This window comes from Chanodichthys erythropterus, chromosome 10, assembly GCF_024489055.1.
Source record: "Chanodichthys erythropterus isolate Z2021 chromosome 10, ASM2448905v1, whole genome shotgun sequence".
In the NCBI taxonomy this organism is placed as follows: domain Eukaryota; kingdom Metazoa; phylum Chordata; class Actinopteri; order Cypriniformes; family Xenocyprididae; genus Chanodichthys; species Chanodichthys erythropterus.
Window position 1 is genome coordinate 55655817 of NC_090230.1, and position 21635 is coordinate 55677451.

The 21635-nt window shown below is 35.1% G+C and overlaps 3 protein-coding genes across 4 annotated transcripts; 2 read left to right on the forward strand and 1 right to left on the reverse strand.

Moving 5' to 3' along the window:
* The first annotated feature begins 4934 nt into the window (after nucleotides 1–4934).
* On the forward strand, nucleotides 4935–6638 carry wu:fk95d07 (uncharacterized). 2 transcript variants are annotated; one of them, XM_067398310.1, is made up of 4 exons: nucleotides 4935–5029; nucleotides 5909–5976; nucleotides 6088–6132; nucleotides 6220–6638. In XM_067398310.1, exons 2-4 carry the CDS (start codon nucleotides 5923–5925, stop codon nucleotides 6427–6429), a joined length of 309 nt encoding a protein of 102 aa, XP_067254411.1. In that variant the 5' UTR covers nucleotides 4935–5029; nucleotides 5909–5922; the 3' UTR covers nucleotides 6430–6638. The 2 variants fall into 2 exon arrangements, with proteins under 2 accessions (XP_067254411.1, XP_067254412.1); XM_067398311.1 differs by having other exon boundaries at nucleotides 6253–6638.
* Nucleotides 6639–10120: 3482 nt separating this feature from the next.
* Nucleotides 10121–14293, reverse strand: parm1 (prostate androgen-regulated mucin-like protein 1). Its single transcript, XM_067398309.1, has 4 exons — nucleotides 14148–14293; nucleotides 12992–13618; nucleotides 11376–11454; nucleotides 10121–10760 (listed from the first exon to the last, which is right to left on the reverse strand). Exons 1-4 carry the CDS (start codon nucleotides 14248–14250, stop codon nucleotides 10679–10681), a joined length of 891 nt encoding a protein of 296 aa, XP_067254410.1. The 5' UTR covers nucleotides 14251–14293; the 3' UTR covers nucleotides 10121–10678.
* A 5349-nt stretch (nucleotides 14294–19642) lies between these two features.
* cldn23.2 (claudin 23.2) lies at nucleotides 19643–21458 on the forward strand. The gene has a single exon (XM_067398313.1). It carries the CDS (start codon nucleotides 19646–19648, stop codon nucleotides 20411–20413), a length of 768 nt encoding a protein of 255 aa, XP_067254414.1. The 5' UTR covers nucleotides 19643–19645; the 3' UTR covers nucleotides 20414–21458.
* The last annotated feature ends 177 nt before the right edge of the window (nucleotides 21459–21635 follow it).

Consider the following 21635-nt stretch of genomic DNA (forward strand, 5'->3'; position numbering starts at 1 on the left):
AGATGCACACCATGTTAAGCACAGTAGTATGTTTTTTCTAGGGTATGTTTATAAGAGCTACTTTTGCCCTAATTGAACTAAGGGCTAATCCTGGCTTAGTCTAAGCCCTGTTTGTGAAACCGGGCCTTTAAGTACATTATGGAAGTGTATTTTTTTTTTTTTTCACCTGGGGTGGCAGGAGCGAGTAGAAGGGCTGCACACATCAACAGAATTAATACAGCATAATAGTAATAGTAAAAGTATTAAAAGTGTACATTTTAACATGAAAGCCAGATTAAGCTATGCTTACACACTGCCTTTTCTGAAGTTGAGGACTCTACACAGCTCTCACGCTGATGATCATCGGGTTAATCTGACGTCCACTAAGGTAAGGATAATGTGTGTACACCTGAGAACCCAGAGGATTATAGAGATATGGGTTATAATATGGGAAGAAGTTAGAGCCATAAGGGAAGCTGTGCAGAGTACTCTGGCTGAAGGGGTTCAAGTACTCCAGTCGCGGAGAAGGATAAAAGTATGTACTGGTCATGGTGTTGATGGATCTCTGAGCCAAAGGACGTCGGATAAATCTGAGACTCTGTCATGGGAATGAAAGAGAATAACAGTTTAAGCTTCTTTTTATGTGGAATAACACTTCATGCACTCAAGCTTTAATTACATAGCGGAGGGGGAGGGGCGATCAGACTCAGATGTTGAATGAAAAAATAACCTTATAAAACTCATACAATATATGGTTGAGTACATAGTGCATAAGTACATAGTGTATAAGTGCATAGTATAGTGGATCATTTGGGTCGCAACTATTGATATGCATGCTGCACATTTAGTAATAATACTAGTGTAATCTTCAGACCTAATGTCATGTTAGTTGAGTAGAATGTTAAACAGTGTTGGGAAAATTACTTTTAAAAGTAATGCATTACAATTTTGCATTACTCCCTAAAAAAGTAACTAATTGTGTTACTTAGTTACTTTTTCTGGAAAGTAATGCGTTGTATTACTTTTGCGTTACTTTTCTCATCAGGGATAGCTTGTTTGTTTGTTTTTTAATAACAAAAAATATATATTTCCTGCTATTTTTGGCAAATGTAAAGGCCCTTTTACACCAAGAGTGAAATGAATATGCCTCAGGCTGAAGGAAATGCACATTCACAGCTGTCATGTAGAGGGCGTGACTCAACCTTTCAGATGTATTGCCATTCTGGATTGCAGAAGTTCAACACTCTTACTTCAGCAATAAAAAACAAAAAATGAAACACAAATGTGGTGTACACTCTAAAAAATGCTGGGTTAAAAACAACCCAAGTTGGGTTGAAAATGGACAAACCCAGCGGTTGGGTTGTTTTAACCCAGCGGTTGGGTTAAATGTTTGCCCAACCTGCTGGGTAGTTTTATTTAAGCTATTATTTAAAAATTGCTATATGGCTAGCTTAAAATGAACCCAAAATAGTTGGGAAATTAAAAACCAGATGCAATTAGAGGCAACAATAATAGACAAAAGGTGAATGTTTATAAATAAGCTTTAATATTTTATTAATATAAATTTAATAATTTAATAGTTTATTAATATAAATTTATTAATAAGCAATTAAATAAATGTTTATTGTTTAATAATTATTCATTGAACATTAATAAATGTTAATTTCCAACATACTTTGGTTAATTTTAATTAAGCAATACAGTAATTTTTAAACAATAGTTGAATTAAATAAAACTACCCAGCAGGTTGGGCAAACATTTAACCCTACCACTGGGTTAAAACAACCCAATTGCTGGGTTTGTCCATTTTTAACCCAACTTGGGTTGTTTTTAACCCAGCATTTTTTAGAGAGTATGGTTGAATTGGATGATCGAAAGTCAGCAGCAAAAACACTGGTTAAAATACATAGCGTATGTTAAACACTAGGCTATTTAATTATTGCAGGTTTTTGCATAATATTCTGATTTGCATTTCACTGTTTTTAATCATTTTGAGTGAAACGGAATCTGCTTTGTGCAAGTGAAATGCATGTTCACATTTAATCTAGATCTACAATAGTATCATTACGCAGTGCACACAATACCTCTGCACACTTACTCCCAATTTCTCTCAACACGGGGACAGGAGAAATGTCAGTCAATACATGGGAAAAAGTAATTTGTGTTACTAATGTGAAAAAGTAACTCAGATATTTTCTTGTAAATTTAAAAGTAATGTGTTACTTTACTTAGGCTACTTTAAAAAAGTATTATGTAACTCAAATTACTTGTAATGCATTACCCCAACACTATAGCTAAATAAATATATCTGGAATTAAGGAATTAAAATATACTCACTCCAACATTTATAGGGACATCTCCTGGTTGCATATCCTGTCCATGCTTTACAAACAAATATGATCAATAACCACACACAAGAAAAAACATAGTTCACTATATTCAAATGCTAAAAACAATTATTTGTTGTCAACATACAGTAGAAGAGAGTCCACAGAATACAAGCGCCAGCACTAGAATCACAGCCACCATGACCGGAGCTCTAAAAACAGAAAAGAATCAAAAGTTTTTTCATTCTATTTCTCATCCATATTCCAGGTTTTTGAACTCATTGCCAATATACAGTACATGCAAAAATAGCACATGCATTAGTGAAATTAAAATAAAATAACTCACCTTTATAACTAAATTGAAAAACTGAGTTATGGAAAACTGTAAAAGACGATAAACCTTAGTGTACTAGTTTCTTTGGAAGCATGTAAATGACAAGTAACCATCTCTTTGAGTGCATATAAACTATTTGTCCAACCAATCAGACGAGGTCTTTGCCATCATGTCTTTAATGAACAAAACATAATAAAAAATGATGAATTATGCTTTCATTATGTTAATTAAAGACCAAATAACACCTTAGGAATGCAATTATCAGTTTAGTCCTATTACAAAAGTGGTTTTCTCTCAGTTTATAGGAAATTTCTGAAACATACCTGCAGCCATAAATGACACATTAATTGCCCAAACCAGATCAGATGTGGTTTCAATATTCCTTAACCATTCCTCATGATAAGATCTAAAAGAACTCATAATATTAACGCAAGGACATGTTACTCAACATGATCCACAATGATAATTAATGTACCACATTATAGAAACCTTACAGACATTTGCAAACGTGTCTTGTCATATTTTGTTGGGTGTAACAGCTATATCTGGGTTTACCAAAAGTCTGAGGTTTATTCCACACTTTTTATTATGTTTTTTATTGGGAATTGATGTTGCAATTTTAATAGTTGTATGATTATTTCACAAACTGTGGTCACACCGTCTGATCAGATAATTAATGGTATGTTTTTCAGAATGAAAACATGAAATTTGCATATAGCAGGATTGCACAAGACCTGATTATTTGTAGCATTTATGCAATTACTTGTGATAATCCAATACTGTATATGCGATGGAAACAAGTGTATCATTTTAGTCTTTTTAGGGTAGAAATGAAAGATATAGACATTCGTTTGCAGTGTTGTCACTGATTTTTCCCACTAAAACCATCAGTTTCACTGAGTAAAATACAATACACTATTGACCAAAGATCTCTTTCTTCAAACAGATGAGTGATAAAGAGTCAGTCTTTGGTGAAGTGTGCATAGTTTATCCTTTCTGAATACAAGAAAAGCCTTGTCAGCCTATAGAGGCTTCGATGGTCCTCCATTAGCTCATATGGAAACAGCACCATGCCGTGAATATTTTCTTTACTTCTTTAAGACTTGATATTGAATATAAATTGTCAATTATGAATACTTTGTACTGACTTGTATCGAATAATTTGGTGTCTGTAATCTATTGTTTTGTGTATATGCAACTATGAGTTAACAGCTAAATATATATGAACATTGTATGTGATCGATGGAGTCAGAGGTGAAAACTCTCAGAGAGAGAGAAATGCTGACCTCTACTGGTTCAAATCTGTCATTAAAATTTATTTTCTGCACTGTAAACTGGGCTTGCTATATTGATTTCTAAAAATGAAAAATGACAGTTAGCCTAATATAGATGTTACCATTGAAATACATTTGATATTATGTGAAAACACTTGTACAGTGTAATAATTCACACAGATATATAAATCTCAAAACATAGCTAAATTATTCAAATAATCCTTCAGAAGTGACAGAAGGAAATATATCAATGGAATTCTCAAATCTGCAGTGTACAATGCAATGTATTTTGTACCACATCACTGAAAAAGGTTTTCTGGATCATTGAAAAGAAATGAATTCTGAACTTATGATTTCAGAATTGTTGTGCAAACAGGATAGATTTGAAAAGATAATGTATGCTTGTTTCTACATTCGTGACATTTTAAAGAAGAGGGAAAATATGATACACTTTGTGGGTTGGTGTAGGCTTACTAGTTAGCTACTTCAGATATAAAGCATCTGCTAATTAGAATAATAATTAACCAAGTAATCTTAATCCCTGCAAGTAAATGTTGTGATACTTGTGCTTGCCATAGCCACTCAGAAAAATCATCACAAACCTCATAATTGACAACAAAATAAAAAATACTGAATGCTATTTTAAGTATAATGTGAAAGACAAGTGTGCATTTTCATCAAGTGATTTAAACCTATTACATTTGGACCCAGTGGTTTTCCATAATTACTGAGGAAAGTCCTGAAAACTACACCTGCAGTTTATGGAGACATAAACAAAACCATAATGATGTCTAGACTTGACAAGATGTGGTCACAATCTTCTTACTCTGAGACAGGCGCAAGAACAAGATTTTTAAAAAATTACTACTTCAGGAAATCATTTTAGTAACAATTTTTACTTACCTGATTCTGGACAATATGATATTATCTGAACAATGTCTGAATTTTGTGTTTTCACTGTAGTATACAGTAATTTAATTATACCTGCTATGACTTCACTGTGGTCACATGTGTGGTAAAAATCTGATTGGACAGATTTTTGACGTAGTACCCATAAGGTATTTAAATGTACCTATTTCAACATTAAAGCAGAACTGATTGTTTCTCACTTGATGGTAAGTTTACAATCCTTTCTCTTCAACAGTCAGATATTCAGGACTTTGTAACTTTGATTCATGTGATATCTGCAAAGGACTATGAATTATTATGTCTGACATTCAGATAAGAACTGCATAACACTCAATGATTGGCTTATCAGGCATGCATGATATAATGTTTAGATGGCCTCAATTTGAGCAGCAAACACACTTATAGCTCATTTCCATCTAGTTTTTACTAGAACAAATTACTAAAACTTTATATATTACTAATTTAAAATATTAATAAAAACTATAATAAAGTCTCAATGATACTAAAATAACACTGGTGCTAACTCTGAAATGTAAACATGTCAGTATTATCTTAGTATGCCTAGGGATTATGGTTGTTGTGGTTTTTAAAGATGTATAATATGTATAATCTTAGTGTTTGCCAATTTGATCTGAGTGCAGTTTTTGGCACAACTGATTACACATTTCCAATTGACAGACAGGCAATGTGTCAAACTAACTGGGACGGCACATTTGCAATAGCTGAACGATACTATTTTCACAGATACCACTTTCTCCTGCTAAATGCAGATAAAACAGATATTATTTAGCCTTAAAGTGATCAAAATATATTCAGTTATACTTTAAGATAGCTTTAGATAACTTTTAGGTCTTTTTTTGATAAACTGCTGCTATTGAGTAATAGTCTTTGAGGTAGGCACATGACTAAATCTGCCAAACCATTGCCCTGATGATTTTATTTCAGTTTTTTATTATTATTATTTTTTACACATTTCTTTATGCTTTGTGAAGCACTTTGCAAAGATATTATTATAATAACTCTTGTTGTTGTTGTTTTTTTTTATGTGCTTTTTGAAGCTTTAAAAGTGTTTTGGTGCATTTTAGGGTAAAACTTAAAGATGAAGACAGTCATTATAGTGTTGTCCGTCCTGGGTCTTTGTCTCAGCGCTCCAGTAAGTTCCACAAAAAAATAAATAGGTTAAATAGACTAAACATTCAAATATTTATATTATAGATTCAGTTAAAATAGAATCATTCTGAACAACGTGTCTGTCTTTACACAGGTGGAGCAAGACACAGGCGGAGATAATGGGCCACTAATTGGTGAGGTGAGAAAACTTCTGCATAACATCGCAAAACAATGTATTTACAAGTCTGTCTACATCTTTCTGTGAATGCTGTGTTTACTGATCTAGGGTCAGCAGCTCATTGGTTCTCCACTTGCTCAGACAGACCCCATCACCAGGCATATCTTCATCCCTGTTCCTAGAGCTGATAACGTCCTTACAAACCCTTATTTTAACTGCCAGTACCAATACCAACAATACCAATACCCATTGTACCCATCCTACCCGTACTACTCTCTGCCCCCTGTTGTTATCAGTCTGCCTCAGAGAAATCCCTGAAACTGCCTGAAACTTCAGCAGCTTCACCGGCAGATTATGAAAGCTTTGCATTATGTATATTTCAGGCTGATGCTTGACAAATAATGTTCTTTCATTTATTAAATAAATACCTTTAGTGTGCAATAATGTGATCTGTTTTCAACTTGCTGTATGTGTGTATCTAAAAAGGTTTAATTAAGCTATATCACATGAGCAAGAGAGCGCTTCATCCAGTTATTTTGTCTATACTTGTCTAATTGTTTTACAGTATAAAAGGTGTAACATTGCACTGTAGTGAAATAATTGTTCCTTCTGTACTAAATAAATAAATAAATGTGCCAACTAAATAGAGAATATTGGATTTTGCTTTATATGGTTTTGCAGGGTTAAAAGGATAGTTCACCCAAAAATGAAAATTCTATAATTTACTCACCCTCAAGTAGTTCCAAACCTGTAAACATTTCTTTGTTCTGTTGAACACAAAGGAAGATATTTTGAAGAAAGTTTATAACCAGGGCACTTTGGGGCACCATTGACTTCCATAGTAGGAAAAAAAAAACTACTATTGAAGTCAATGGTGACCCAAAATGGTTCAGTTCAGTTTAACACATTCTTCAAAATATCTTCCTTTGTGTTCAAAAGAACAAAGAAAATTATACAGATTTGAAACAACTTGAGGGTGAGTAAATGATGATAGTATTTTCATTTTTGGGTGAACTATCACTTTAATTTCGTCCTCTTAACCCACATTACATTAAAGGTGCCCTAGATTGTTTTTTTACAAGATGTAATATAAGTCCTAGGTGTCCCCTGAATATGTCTGTGAAGTTTCAGCTCAAAATACCCCATAGATTCTTTTTAATTAATTTTTTTAACTGCCTATTTTGGGGCATCATTAACTATGCACGGATTTTTTCAGCGTGGCCCCTTTAAGAGATGCGCTACCTCTGCCACACCAGCTCTGGACTCTATATTCATCGCATAAACAAAGTTCACACAGCTAATATAACCCTCAAATGGATCTTTACAAGATGTTCGTCATGCATGCTGTATGCATGCTTCGAATTATGTGAGTAAAGTATTTATTTAGACGGTTACGTTTGATTCTGTGTGAGTTTGAGGCTATGCTCTGCGGCTAAAGCTAACATTACACACTGTTGGAGAGATTTATAAAGAATGAAGTTGTGTTTATGCATTATACAGACTGCACATGTCTAAAAATGAAAATAGCAACGGCTCTTGTCTCCGTGAATACAGTAAGAAACGATAGCAACATGCTAATGAAACATTTAGAAAGACAATTTACAAATATCACTAAAAATATCATGATATCATGGATCATGTCAGTTATTATTGCTCCATCTGCCATTTTTCGCTGTTGTTCTCGCTTGCTTACCTCGTCTGTGCACAGATCCAGACATTAATACTGCCTTTCCTTGTCTAATGCGTCGAACAGGGGCTGGCATTATGCAAATATTGGGGCGGAGCCCCCGACTGTTACGTAATAGTCGGTGTTATGTTGAGATCCGAGTGTTTTCCGGAAGTCTTTTAAACAAATGAGATTTACATAAGTAGGAGGAAACAATGGAGTTTGAAACTCACTGTATGTCATTTCCATGTACTGAACTCTTGTTATTTAACCATGCCAAGATAAATTAAATTTTTCATTCGAGGGTACCTTTAAAACAGTGAAACCAGTTTACATGAGGACTACTCATTTTTATGTTTTATGTAAAAAAAAAAAATAAATAAAAAAATAAATATTCATTAATCACTTGTGGTGTTCCTCAGGGCTCAGTGCTGGGGTCAGTTCTGGTGTAACAGTTACACTGAAATTATTGTTCCTTCAGTACTATATTCAGCAAATAATTAAAAATTGCCAACTAAGTAGAGGTTTGGTTGAATATGTTGTTTGGTCAGGGTTAATTTGGTCCTCTTGACCCACGACATTACAGCAAAGCAGTTGACATGAGGACTACTCACTTCCCCAACTCAACTTCCCCAGCTGAAATATTATAAATAAATCTGACTAAATGAGTGTTACTTAATAGAGACCGAACACTGTTATATAAGATGATTGTGTATGTAAATGTAATAATTGTGTAAATTATGAAAAAGTAAGATCAAGTTTAAATAGTTAAAAATGTAAATATTCGAAAATCATTTTAAAATAACAATAGTATTATGAGGCATCGTGAAGGCTAAAATAACCTCAATGTTAAGAGGTGTTGAAGTAGAGAGAATGATGAGGCTTTGTGAGAACAGTTTGATATTCAATCATCACAGCAATTAGCTCTCAGCTGTGTGTTAATGACAGGCCCGCTCATTAACAGCCTATAACAAGAGCACACTGAAAAACACTCACGACAACACTTTGTGAGCGTCACAAACACTGTGCAGCTGAATGAGAACAGCACGAGAGCAACCTGTCTGCTCATCTCAACAGATTGCTGAAATGAAAGGCAAATTAGGTTCAAATGAGATTTGGCTTATAATGTTAAAAAAGCTAGATCATTGATCTGAAAAGTTTGCAGTTTCCTCTCTATTTATTATTTGCTGGAATCGCTTTTACAATGCATTCCATGCTTACGTTTGCCAGTACGTTTTATTTTCTTCAGATTTAGAATCAGTTATTTGAATAGGTTATTTATAGGTTTAATATGTGAATGTGTGTTCAGAGCACAATGATTGTTTGTCCTCCAGTAAAATGAGGTCAGGTTTCAGATAATCGAGGTCACAGCCAAATTTGAGACTGTATGAGCTGCATGCTCTTTGAAATGCTCGATTCGAAACTCTTGATTTTCTCAGAACAAAATAGGTAGTAGTTAATCCTTTTTTTGCTTTTGTGAAAGCAGGTGCATCCTTTTTTAGAAACCTCAGGAGGACAAATACATTTATATGAGCTGTTTTGTTTTAATTTCTTTTATCTGAGTTTGCCATTTTTGTGACTAAAATTTAGAACATTTTTTTGCAAGGTATTAGTTTAAAAACATATCTATATGTATGTCTCATAAACAAACAATTCATGGGTAGTGACATGAAATATTAATCACACAAGAAAAAGTATATAACACAGGAACTTGATTTGAAACAAGATTTCTGATAAAGTCATAAATTATTTTTTATACACACTGACAGTTTTACAATCAATTGCTGCAGCTCGAGACCAATGAATTAGACAATCCTGCTGTGGTTTGTGCAATTCTTGAAACTAGTGCTTGTGCAAAAACAGGAAACAGTGGTTGCTCTTGAACAGGTAAGAAAAAGTAGGGGTGGAAACATGGTTTTAAACATTCAAAAATAAATTCATGGATGCAGATAAATAAACTGCAGCACTACTTACTGAAACCCAATCTCAAACAGAACAGAACACCAGATGTTTTGTTAAAGTGCCTCCATTTGCTCGATGGCTTATTTTTAAGTCTCTAATAACAGTCTTGACTGTTTAAATGCTTAATTGCACACTGATTGTGGATCCCTGCCATTACAATGACAAGAGGAAAAATCTGTTATTGTTAAAGCAACAGAAATGTTAAACGGTCTTCGTGTTAAAACAAGAAACTGTCTTCAGATAAATAGTGGAGGCCACAGCTGAGGGCAGAGCTGTAATTACACTAAATGATAAGGTCACTCTGAGAAACCAATAATGAACACAAGTGGCCTGTTTGACATGTGAGGCTTTGATTACAGCTAATGTTATTAATGTGGTTTATTTACACTTAAAAAAAAAAAAAAAAAAAACGATCATGAGACGAACAGTGTGCGCATTTAATCAGAGCAAACTAGTTAGTCAGAAAATATACCCAGTACATTAAGAAAATACATTTCACAAACAAACACAAATTCAATTTCCAAGACATCACTTCATAGTAAATCTTTCATAGTAAATCTTTCAGCAAGTCTCGCCACTCTTAAAAATAAAGGTTCCGTATTGGCATTGATGGTTTCATGTAGAACCATCTATGGAACCTTTCCATTCCACAAAAGATTGTTTGTAGTGGAAAAAAAGGTTCTAAACATCTTGAAGGATTCTTTGAGGAAACAAAACTGGCTCTTCTATGGCATCACTGTGAGAACCCGCTTTTGGAACCTTTATTCTTAAGAGTGTACATTCGAAAAACTTCTTGATGATTCTCTTCAGTGTATGATCTATGTTTAGACGATTTAGATGAAGATTGACAAAGAATCTGATGCCACTGTATTCGTTGCTAAAGAAATGTGTGTAGGTTGTTCCTCAGAAATGAATGTTTCTTCATGAACACTTCCCTTTTTAACCATCAAACATTGGGTTGAGAAAATTCCCCACAGTGCTGTGATCAGTATCGTCCAAAAGGCGTCCGTAAGAAGAACGTCTGTAACACACAATCAAACCATAAGGCCATCGACAATTCATTTAGCAATAACTGCAAAAATAAAATGTGAATTTACTCTTCCTTTTATAGCTTAAAATAAAGGGTTAAATTCATAATATTCAGCCCAAAATTTACAGACAAAAATATGCAATTATATTTTTCATTAACATTTTTATACATTTTTGTGACATTATTTTCATGCGATTCAAGCACATTCCCTGCCAGCTACTGTAATGCAAAGTATTGTCCTTCTCATTCATAATTTATTACAATCAGCAAATAATAAACTCACTACAATAAATACTACAATGATGTAATTTATAAATACTTCACAATTTAAGTATAATGCAAGAAAATAACATTTTTAATTTATTTTATCACATTGTTTTTCATAATGAAATGTAATAATTAAAAATATATATTTTATATCATTTATAATTAAAAACCTAATTATCCTAAAAACCAAACAAACATTATTTTATCTTTGCACAATATATTTCCTTTTAATATATAAAAATGAACAGCTCTGTGGAATTCACCCTAAAATGCCTTGGCAAAAAAATAAAAAAATAAAAGAAGATGACTACAAATAACTGCATTTGCTGCTTGACTCACCGCATCTTGAAGTAATACGCCCCACCAAGTAAGATTAATACAATGACAAGGAAGCCAATTACGATGGCAGCAACACTTGCTGAAAAGGAAGTAAGGACAAGATTTAGTTTGCTCAATCATATGACATATAGTGAAAGCTATTTTAGGCATATTTAGAATAATTACTATATTATTTACAATTCATATCAAACAAAACATTAAAATCATGTGCAAAAATAAGTATACTGAAAAGATAAACACTTTAGTATGGGAACACATATAAACTATTAACTACGACTTCTCCCTCAATAAACTCCTAATTTATTGCTTATTAATAGTTAGTTAGTCAGTTGTTAAGTTTAGGTATTGGGTAGGATTAACAATGTGAAATAAGGTCATGCAGAATAAGGCATATTATGTGCTTAATAAACAGACAATATTCTAGTAATGCTAATAAGCAACTAGTTAAAAGACCCTAAAACAAAATCTGAGGCTGAGTTTAATTTTCTTACACTCTTTCTTTTCACATACAGTGTCCCTAAAATGAATTTAGATACTTCAGGCACACTTAAAAATGTGATTTGCACTACACACACACACACACACACGCACACACACACACACACATGCACACACTCTTTTCAAGCAAAATGTTTCAAAAAAGAAGTGTCAGGTTTGAAATTACACAAATGTTATAGTGTTCAAAATGAAAACAAGAAGTATTATTCCATTTTGTGGTTATCACACACTATTGGATTATGTCCAGTTAATGTGATGAACTACACCTGTGGTTCCTCTACTACAGAGTATGTGTGAACTTGACTTCATACATCCACTCAAAATCACTGCAATACCAGCTAAATGTCAAAAGTAAGTTCTGAGAAAATCTCTCGTAGCGTTTGTTTGCAGATGACACTTGTTTCGTTATTCAGTGCAATGACATTCAGACAGTTTTAAGTGAGGCTGAATGACACTATTTGAGTGTAAAGTACAAATAACACCTACTTAGATTCTATAAAAAGGGTCACTTACAAGAAAAGGCTAGGTAACTGTTCTGTTTTCTAAAAATGTCTAACTGTTCAATCACTCAGTTACTGTATTAAATATTAACTCGGAAGAACCCTCTTTAAGTGTTTGGGAATCAGTGGTTTGGATTATGTAGGCTACAAAATAATAAATTCAGTTGCTAAAAACACTAAAATGTTTGAGAACTGCCTCTGACCTTGATCAATATCTAAGAATTTTTTTTTATTTGGCAATATAATAAAAGATGACAATTATGGTTTTATGATTTGGCTAGAGAAAGTCATCTTACATTGTTAAATGTTCATACTAAAATTTCATCTTTTAGGGATACTTTATTTGTTAACTTCAATAAATTAGTTTGAATTTTAATTTACATGAACTGACCCGGTTTATGAAAACCATAAACGAAACTATAGATAAAGTCTTTTAAGGAAATAAAATACACCTTTGACCTACTTAAGAACTGGAGCAGAAGGTCAGGAAACAATCAAAACTTTGTGTTCATTCAACTAGTTAAAGTGGTCAGCAGGAACTGAAACACTGTATTAAAATGATTTGTGATAAAATGAAATATGTAGCCTACACAAGTTGCAAAAAATATGAACTCATACCTGAGCTCAAGGCCTCTGGGTTCTTCTTTTCTTGTTCAGCACTGTTTTTGTCTTGTGTTGAGATGGTTTTCTTTTCCTCGGTTGTTACACTAGTAGAAGAGGATACCGGTTTAGTTGTAATAGTTACCGTAGATGTAATTTTGGTATTTGTCGTGCTCCCCAGCGTTGTTTTCTTTGAGGTAAGACTCGCTGAAGATGATGTTGCAGGAGTTGTTTTCTTTGAGGAAAGACTCGCTGAAGATGATGTTGCAGGAGTTGTTTTCTTTGAGGTAAGACTCGCTGGAGAGGATGTAGCAGGAGTTTCAGTCACCAAACTCGTTGAGATTGTGGTCGACGCGTTAGTCGCATTGTTGACTACGCTGGTGAGCTCAGTTGCTGAAGAGGTAGTATTAACGCTAGAGGTTGTATTTGATGTTGTCTGAGCTGATGTAGAGTCGTTCTTAGTGCTCGTGGTAATCACAGGTATTGTTTGTTTTGTACTGACCGTTGGGGAAGAATGATCCGTTTTTAGTCCCTCAGTGACATTTGCTGATGATGCGTTCGTAGAAGGCAATGTCGATGGACTAGATGTTGTAGTTGCTGCTATTGTCGATGTGCCAGTTGTGCTACCAACAAATATCATCCAACCTTCATGTCACAACAAACAAAAACAACGAAAAAGCCACAAAAAAAGTCTTCATTAACTTACGCACAATACATTAACAATGTCAATAAACACCAAAACTGAGACTACATCTTCTAAACAGGAAACACAAAAAAAAAAAAAAACTTACGTGAAGTCGCTTTCAGTAGTTGAACATTGTTTAAATTCAAATCATACACCTTATAAAAACTAAAGTAACACGTACAGTAGGCTTCACTCACGAGCTACACATACCTAGTGACGTCAAAGAGCAATTTTAGGCTATGTTTTGAATGAATTGGTAGCCTAATATTTAATATAACAATGTCCATTACACATGTCACATGTAAATATAACACAATTGCTTACGACAGCAATGTCATTTCAATTTAAAGGTTCATAAAATAATTATTGGCTAATAATCGTAGGCTACTTATATATTGTATATAATTTATAATAAGTAGCTAGCTTTAACAGTATATATCCTCCTAAGTGAACACTATAATGTGTGACCAGTAAACATTATAAATATACCTGTAAATATCACCACCGCTGAAAAGTACATCTTCATTTTCCTTCCTCTTTCGCTGTTAACGCTGCGACTGTTTAACAGTTTCTCTATCGCTCTGTAGCACATGTGAGTGACAAGAAGGAAATTCACACGCACAGGTCGTGAGCGCGCAGGCGTGCACGCCTCCGGTTTACTGCGAGTGTGACCTCTTCTACCAGGTCAGATGAACAGATAAACAGGCAGGCAAATGTGCTTTCGAGGCAGTTAAAATTATGTATTGTAGCCTATATAGAGTGTAGGTCAGTGGCACGGATTATAAACGATTTATCGTAAGAGACCGTGTGTGTGTGTGTGTGTGTGTGTGTTATGTCCAAACCTCACCACTAGGTAGAAGCAAATCTAAGGTAATGCATATCCTAGTGGATTCACTGAGATGAACTTCCTTTAATTAATTACTCACCCTCATGTTGTTCTACACTCGTAAGACCTTCGTTCATCTTCGGAACGCAAATTAAGATATTTTTTGATGAAATCCAAGAGTTTTTCTTTTTATGCTCAATAGAAAGCAACAAAATTACCACATTCAAGGTCCAGAAAATTAGTAAAAACATAATTAAAATAGTCAACGTGACTACAGTGGTTCAACCTTAAAGGGATAGTTCACCCAAAAATTATTTACTCACCCTCAAACCATAGGTGTGACCATCTTCTTTCAGATGAACACAATCCGAGATATATTTAAATAAACTTTAGTCCTCCAAGGTTTATAATGGTTGTGAATGGTAGGCCAAATTCTGAAGACAAAAAAAAATGCATCCATCCATGAAAAAAAATTAATCCACTCAACTCCCGTGGGTTAATAAAGGCTTTTCGAAGCGAAGGGATGCATTTTTGTTAGAAGAATATCCATATTTAAAACTTTATATATTCAAACAACTAGCTTCCAGCGAAAGATCACATGCAGAATGCGCAAGTCGGCTTGCGCCAAATGAGAAATCATCTGACGTGATGTATGACGCAGGATGTAGGAGTATCGTAAGCTTAGACACATCTCGCGGTTCAAACAAATACGGCTGATCAACAAACTCAAGCTCCTCTTCTCTTATATCTAAATCCTCCAACATTTCTTTTTTAAAAATTCTAATTTTTAAACTGCTAATTCGTGACCAGTGTTTTGTTTTGCTCTCTCCTCTGTGCCTCCACGTGCGTCATTGCATCAGTTCAAAGGTTGCTCTTCGCCCAAATTGACTTGCACATTCTGCGTGCAGTCGACCGCTGGAAGCTCGTTATTTGAATTTATAAAGTTTTAAATATGGATATTTTTCTAAACAAAACAAAAACGCATCCCTTCACTTTAAATTATCCCTCCTGAGTCGTATGGATTCATTTTTGATGAATTTTTCTGTCTTCAGAATTTGGCCTACCATTCACAACCATTATAAACCTTGGAGGACTAAGAATATTTTTTAAATATATCTCAGATTCTGTTCGTCTGAAAGAAGATAGTTATATACACCTATGGCTTGAGGGTGAGTAAATCATGGGATTATTTTCATTTTTAGGTGAGTTATCCCTTTAGTGTTATGAAGTGACGAAGAGAATACTTTTTGTTTGCAAAAACAAAACAAAAATAACGACTTTATTCAGTGAATTTGTGTCTCCCCTGTCATTCTCCTACGCTATTTACGTTGCAGTGCTTTCAGGTATTACGTCAGAACGCTGGCTCTGTATTGGCAGACGCTGTTCACGTCAGCAGCACAACGCATGGTGTGATGCAGGAGCCGGCCAATACTGAGCCGGCATTCAGACGTAAACATGGAAGCGTTGAACTGCATTCACTCTCAGGGGAGAAAAAAATTTGTTGAATAAAGTCATTATTTTTGTTTTGTTTTTGCACACAAAAAAGTATTCTCGTCGCTTTATTACATTAAAGTTTAACCACTGTAGTCACGTTGACTATTTTAACCATTTTTTTTACGACTTTTCTGGACCTTGAATGTGGTAATTTCATTGCTTTCTATTGAGGATAAAAAAAAAAACTCTTGGATTTCATCAAAACTATCATAATTTGTGTTCTGAAGGTGAACAAAGGTCTTACGGGTGTGGAACAACATGAGGGTGAGTAATTAATGACAGAAATTTCATTTTTGGGTGAACTAACCCTTTAAAATCACCATGAATTCAAAATTGACAATTCATATTTTTATGGAATACCGCAGTGTTTATTATAAAATTGTTTATCTGTGCACACCACTATTTTTTAATTCTATATAAAAATTCATGCACCTCTTAATCTTTAATCAAAATAACTTCCCCTCCCTCTTTCAGCGACATCTTTTCTCTTCTCTAATGACGTGTTTACTGGCACATGGGCGGGACAATAACCTGTCACTCACTTGAGATCGACCAATAGCAAATCACAACAACCCAACCATTCAAACAATCAATCAATCCCCATGGACAAAATCAAGTCCTGCGCTACAACTCTTATTTGAGAACCCGTTTAAAGGGATAGTTCACCCAAAAATGAAAATTTGATGTTTATCTGCTTACCCCCAGTGCATCCAAGATGTAGAGGACTTTTTTTCTTCAGTCGAACGCAAATTATGATTTTTAACTGCAACCGCTGTCGTCTGTCAGTCAAATAATAGCAGTGATTGGGAACTTGAACAATAAGAGTCGAAAAAGGTCTGATGGCGCTCTGACAATGGAAGTGATGTCTCGCGCTCATTGAAGTATATGGGCGAGACATCACTTCCGTCATCACAACGCGTTTTTTGACCTCACTAACAGGAAGCTGAACGAAGTTGGACATAGTGGTGTATTAGAGGTAAAAAATTATATAAATACTGTTCGGTTTCTCGCACAAACCGATCGTTTTGTGTCTTAGGACATTAATGTGTCGTCACGAGCTGCAGGATTTAATTTTGATTTGTCTAAGCAAGTTTTATTTACTGTTATAGTTGAAGTTCCCATCTACTGCTATTATTTGACTGACAGACGGCAGCGGTTGCAGTTAAAAATCATAATTTGCGTTCGACTGAAGAAAAAAATTCACCTACATCTTGGATGCACTGGGGGTAAGCAGATAAACATCAAATTTTCATTTTTGGGTGAACTATCCCTTTAACGTGTCACAATAGGGAAAACACTATCACAACTTCTGTTTCATGTCGACTTTAAACTTTCAGAGAAACATTTATTTAAATGCAATTTATTTTATTAGTATGGAAGCCCTGAACTGCCAGGTGGGGAGAAAAAAGCAGCAACAATAGGTTAGCTGATTACCTCCATAGATATTCCCGTTAGTTCATATGCTAACACTTTCTCCGACAAGTGGATATGAGTAGACCTGTTTTCCTGTTTGTTCATGTGATGGTCGACATAAAGCCTAGGCTATTCTTTAATGGAAATTAAAGTATATGTTTCAATACTATATGACCAAAATATATGGCCTGAATGCAATGATAGGATGACTGTGATTATTACTCAGCTTTTTATTCCACAAACATTTGTGTATTTTTACATACATATTTGTAACGGAGGCCAGCAAGTAGTTGCTGTGCAAGTAAAGAAGTTGCATCTTTTAGCCTTTTTGTTAGCGTGTCCGGCTCCCACGCCGAGACCCAGGTTCGAGGCCCGCACAGAGCAGGGTGAGTAGGATCTGGGTAGAGGGGTTGCATATTGCAACTGCATTGATCACAATACCATTACAGATCCTTCTTGTCCCCATTGTGCTTTTGAAGAAGGTATTGTTTCTCCATTAAGCTAACTGTAAGATAATGCATCAGCTCTAGGTACAAATGACAGATATAGCAAGACTTCAGGCGGAAACAACGTGTTTTGCAGTCTTGTTATCATATCATCATCACATATGCTGAGACTACTTGAGTCAGGTTTATCCTCATTCCAAACCACATTCCATGGTGATCTGTCACAATATGTATAGTCATAGGTGGAGCTCAGTATAGGAACAAAGGGCATGTTGACTTTGTTTTGCAACTCACAACTGTACCATGGTGTTATGGTGATGATATCAGTGTCAGTGTCAGAAAACAGAATAAGAAACCTGCTGAAAGTGCAGCATAAGGTGGTTTGCTGGTCTAAGCTGGCCAGACTGCTTCCACCCAGTTTAACACTGGACTAGGCCAGACTGGGCAACCATAAACTTCTGAATCTTAAACACGCCAAGAGCAGCAAACCAGCTTAAGCTAGATTAAGCTGGTATTTTGGGCAGGGGAAAGAAACATATCAGCACATTAGTAGTTTACAGTGGAAAGATTTACTTCAAGATTTAATCAAAGCAATGTGACAGTCATTGAGGGGTGTGTCCTGGGTTCAGCTGTAGTTTCAGAGTGACGTTTCAAACTTGTTTTCATGGTTTCGAGTGTTTCAACATATATGCTAAATGATGCAACAACCTTAAATGTACTGAATATCACAATGTGCCAACACTGAAATGTTCTCAATGCATTTTAAGCAGCAAGAACTCTTAACAGAGCAGTGTTATTTAGGTAGTGCTACAGTTTTTATTAATATTTTGAATTAGTGTTTATTTTATTTCAAGTAATAAAAATGTCTTTGATGGTCCCTGTTACAGAGTCGTGATGCAGCATAAATTAAGGACAGAATGCACTCAAAAGCTGAATGATTCTAGATCTGGTTTACTGGTTTTTCAGCAAGCAGCATTTGGGCCAATCATGGGCCATAATTCAACATTGATTTGGCCCAGAATCAATTTGCTATTTGGGAAGCGGCCAGAAAACAAGACAAGCACTGATTGACAATAGCAAATTTTTTGATAGAAAGATTGAAAGATTTTTTGATTGAAAGAAAGCAAAACGGTAAAATAAGAGATCTATAAATAACCCAAAAAGCCTAAAATAATAAAATATCAAAGTTTTTTTCCCCAGTTTTTTTCTGCCTTTATTTTATTTTTGTTAAATTGAAGAGTTCAGAATAATATTTGATAATTAAAGCTATAGTTTCCTAAGCATATAAGAGGAAAGCAGAGTACAGATGAAACGTTTAAAGATTGTGCATAAAAAAAAGAATATATAAAGATTTTTGGTATAATCAAAATAAGTTAGTTGGTTTCGTTTCGTCTTGTTGTCTTCAATACAAAATATAGGCTACCATATAAAATTAAGAAATTGACAATAAAGCCTATTCCGATTAGTATTTACCAACTGTATTAACAAACTTTAATAACAAATCATTTATTTGAAATGACCACCATGATCAACACCAAAGTCTCCCCTACATTTTTTTTTGTATCGCAAGTGACGTAATGCCAAGTGGGCGGGGCCCTACAGGTGTGCCCAGAACAGACTGTCGAAACTTAAAGCAGTTTTGATGTTGCCTAGCCCGACAGTCACGTGACTTTCAACAATAGCCAGATTTTATGGGGTCCTCTCACTAGAAGTTTCTGCTGCCCTTCTACTCTTTAAACACCGGAAACAAGTAATTAATTCCCAGCTGGACGTTTTTGTGTGTTTGTGTGTGATCTCCCAAATCTATCATGCGAACTCCTGGAATTTTTATTTTCGGGATGGTGCTCGCACCTTGCGGGTGGATTCTGGAGCTGACCAGCACCGTGGCACCAGGCTGGCGCACGATTAACAACATCCCTGGAGAATCTTCCGATCTGGTCCTCCAACAAGGATTATGGGACATCTGCAGGACTTTCACATCATCCCGGGATATTCTTTGCAACCAACAGGACACGCAGTACTTCAGCGCTCAGATCATCCAGATCGCGCGAGGATTGATGCTGGCGTCACTCATTCTCAATGTCATTGCCATCGGCGTGGCATCAGCCGGAGTCAGATGCTGGACTGATACCCCACAGTGGACTGTCGCTGGGATCGGTGGTCTTCTCATCTTCATCTCAGGGGTCCTCACCATCATACCAGTGGCGTGGTACACTCACATCATGACCTCCATCTTCTCCACATCCACCGATATTCGTGTAGGATACTGCCTGGTTCTGGGCTTCATCGGTGGGATCATGGAGGTGCTCGGAGGTTTGGTGATGTCCATCGGGTTGTGTCGGCGCTGTGACGGTCGGAAGCGCGATCAAAGGCCGAGGACAAATGCGGTGAAGTCCGCGCGCGATCCGTCTCCACCACACAGAGTCATAGTGCCCAGTGTAATCAGCGTGAGCAGCGCCAGTAGTGTCCCGTATTACTCCAAACAAAGTGAGATGGACTTCACACGAGCGAAGACGCAACAGGACAGACCAGTGAACACGGCCTATAAAGGACAACCTTACGACTCAGATTTGTAAAAGACAACCTTTTAACCTTGTGAACGCAAGATGCTTATGAAAATCACCGTGGTAACCATCGTTTCCGCGTGAAAATTCCGTAGTTTATCAACCAGATTGATCAAATCAGTCTTTCCAATGTACGTTTCATTTCGTTTTTTGAGTGGTCTAATGCCCAGCTATATTGTGAAAATTTATTTTACACATAACAGGACAATATTGTAAAAAAAAAAAAAAAATCTCATAAATGCCTTAGGCAATATTTTACAATGGCTTTGTAAAATACATTATAATGATTTTCTAGTAAAACTCAAGTCACTGTAAAATTTACAGTAAAAGGAAGTGGCCCAATGTTTAAATAGTTTTTATTTTTATTGCCAGTTATGTTTTGTTTAGGTTTTAGTTCATGTTGAACATTATTTTAAATGCGGTTGTGCATCGAAAGGCCTTTTTTGATTATCAATAATTCATAATGTGACCATCTGTTTTACCACCTGTATTATCTTTGATGTATCATATATTTTAAGGTCATATTAACTACTCACCTTGGTATTTTGGCAGAAATCATAGTTACTATTATAGGCCTACATTTTCTGCTTGTCAAGGTAATTGAGGTTTTGAGGTTATATTGAGGAGCACTAACACCATTAGTTTGGTTTTACTTGGCACTTTATAATGTAAAGCCCTTATAATTTTGTTGGCAGTACCTTCACTGTCTTTTTGTAGCACACTCTAATGTGTAAATACAGTAACTTATCAGGAACCTCTTAAGTTTGTACAGTTTAACCAACTACAAAAAGCAAACACATTCTTCTGAAGTAAGCTAATCTTTGCACTACCACTGCACACGGGACAGAAGTGTGTGTCTTTGCTGTAGGAAGAATGATATGTAAAATGTTTTGTGGAAGGTTTTTTTTTTTTTTCACAGTAATGTTGTAATTTACTTCCATCCATCAATTTTAATGCAAATTGTTGAAGGCTGTTTGTATGAAGGCTACATGAATGTAATAAATTAAGAAATTATGAAGCTAAAAATTGCACATCTTGAACAACTTCAAGTACAACTTTATGCATGCTACTAATAAATATCATCCTCTTCTTGTATTTCCATTAATAAGCTATTTTAAATGTGACTTTATGGAAGCCCATTTTGCCACATACTAAGTCATAAAAATTCATAATTATATGACATTAAGTCATTAACTTAATAGGTCTCATGACAATAAATCATTTATGATACACA

Excerpts from the sequence above, each read along its gene's own strand:
- wu:fk95d07 (XM_067398310.1), top strand. The coding sequence starts at position 5,923 with ATGAAGACAGTCATTATAGTGTTGTCCGTCCTGGGTCTTTGTCTCAGC. Across the intron at positions 5,977-6,087 it reads GTCTTTGTCTCAGCGCTCCA|GTGGAGCAAGACACAGGCGG; the intron begins GTAAGTTCCACA and ends GTCTTTACACAG. Across the intron at positions 6,133-6,219 it reads ATGGGCCACTAATTGGTGAG|GGTCAGCAGCTCATTGGTTC; the intron begins GTGAGAAAACTT and ends TTACTGATCTAG.
- parm1 (XM_067398309.1), bottom strand. The coding sequence starts at position 14,250 with ATGTGCTACAGAGCGATAGAGAAACTGTTAAACAGTCGCAGCGTTAAC. Across the intron at positions 13,619-14,147 it reads AGCGGTGGTGATATTTACAG|GTTGGATGATATTTGTTGGT; the intron begins GTATATTTATAA and ends TGTGACATGAAG. Across the intron at positions 10,761-11,375 it reads GCGTATTACTTCAAGATGCG|ACGTTCTTCTTACGGACGCC; the intron begins GTGAGTCAAGCA and ends TGTGTGTTACAG.
- cldn23.2 (XM_067398313.1), top strand. The coding sequence starts at position 19,646 with ATGCGAACTCCTGGAATTTTTATTTTCGGGATGGTGCTCGCACCTTGC.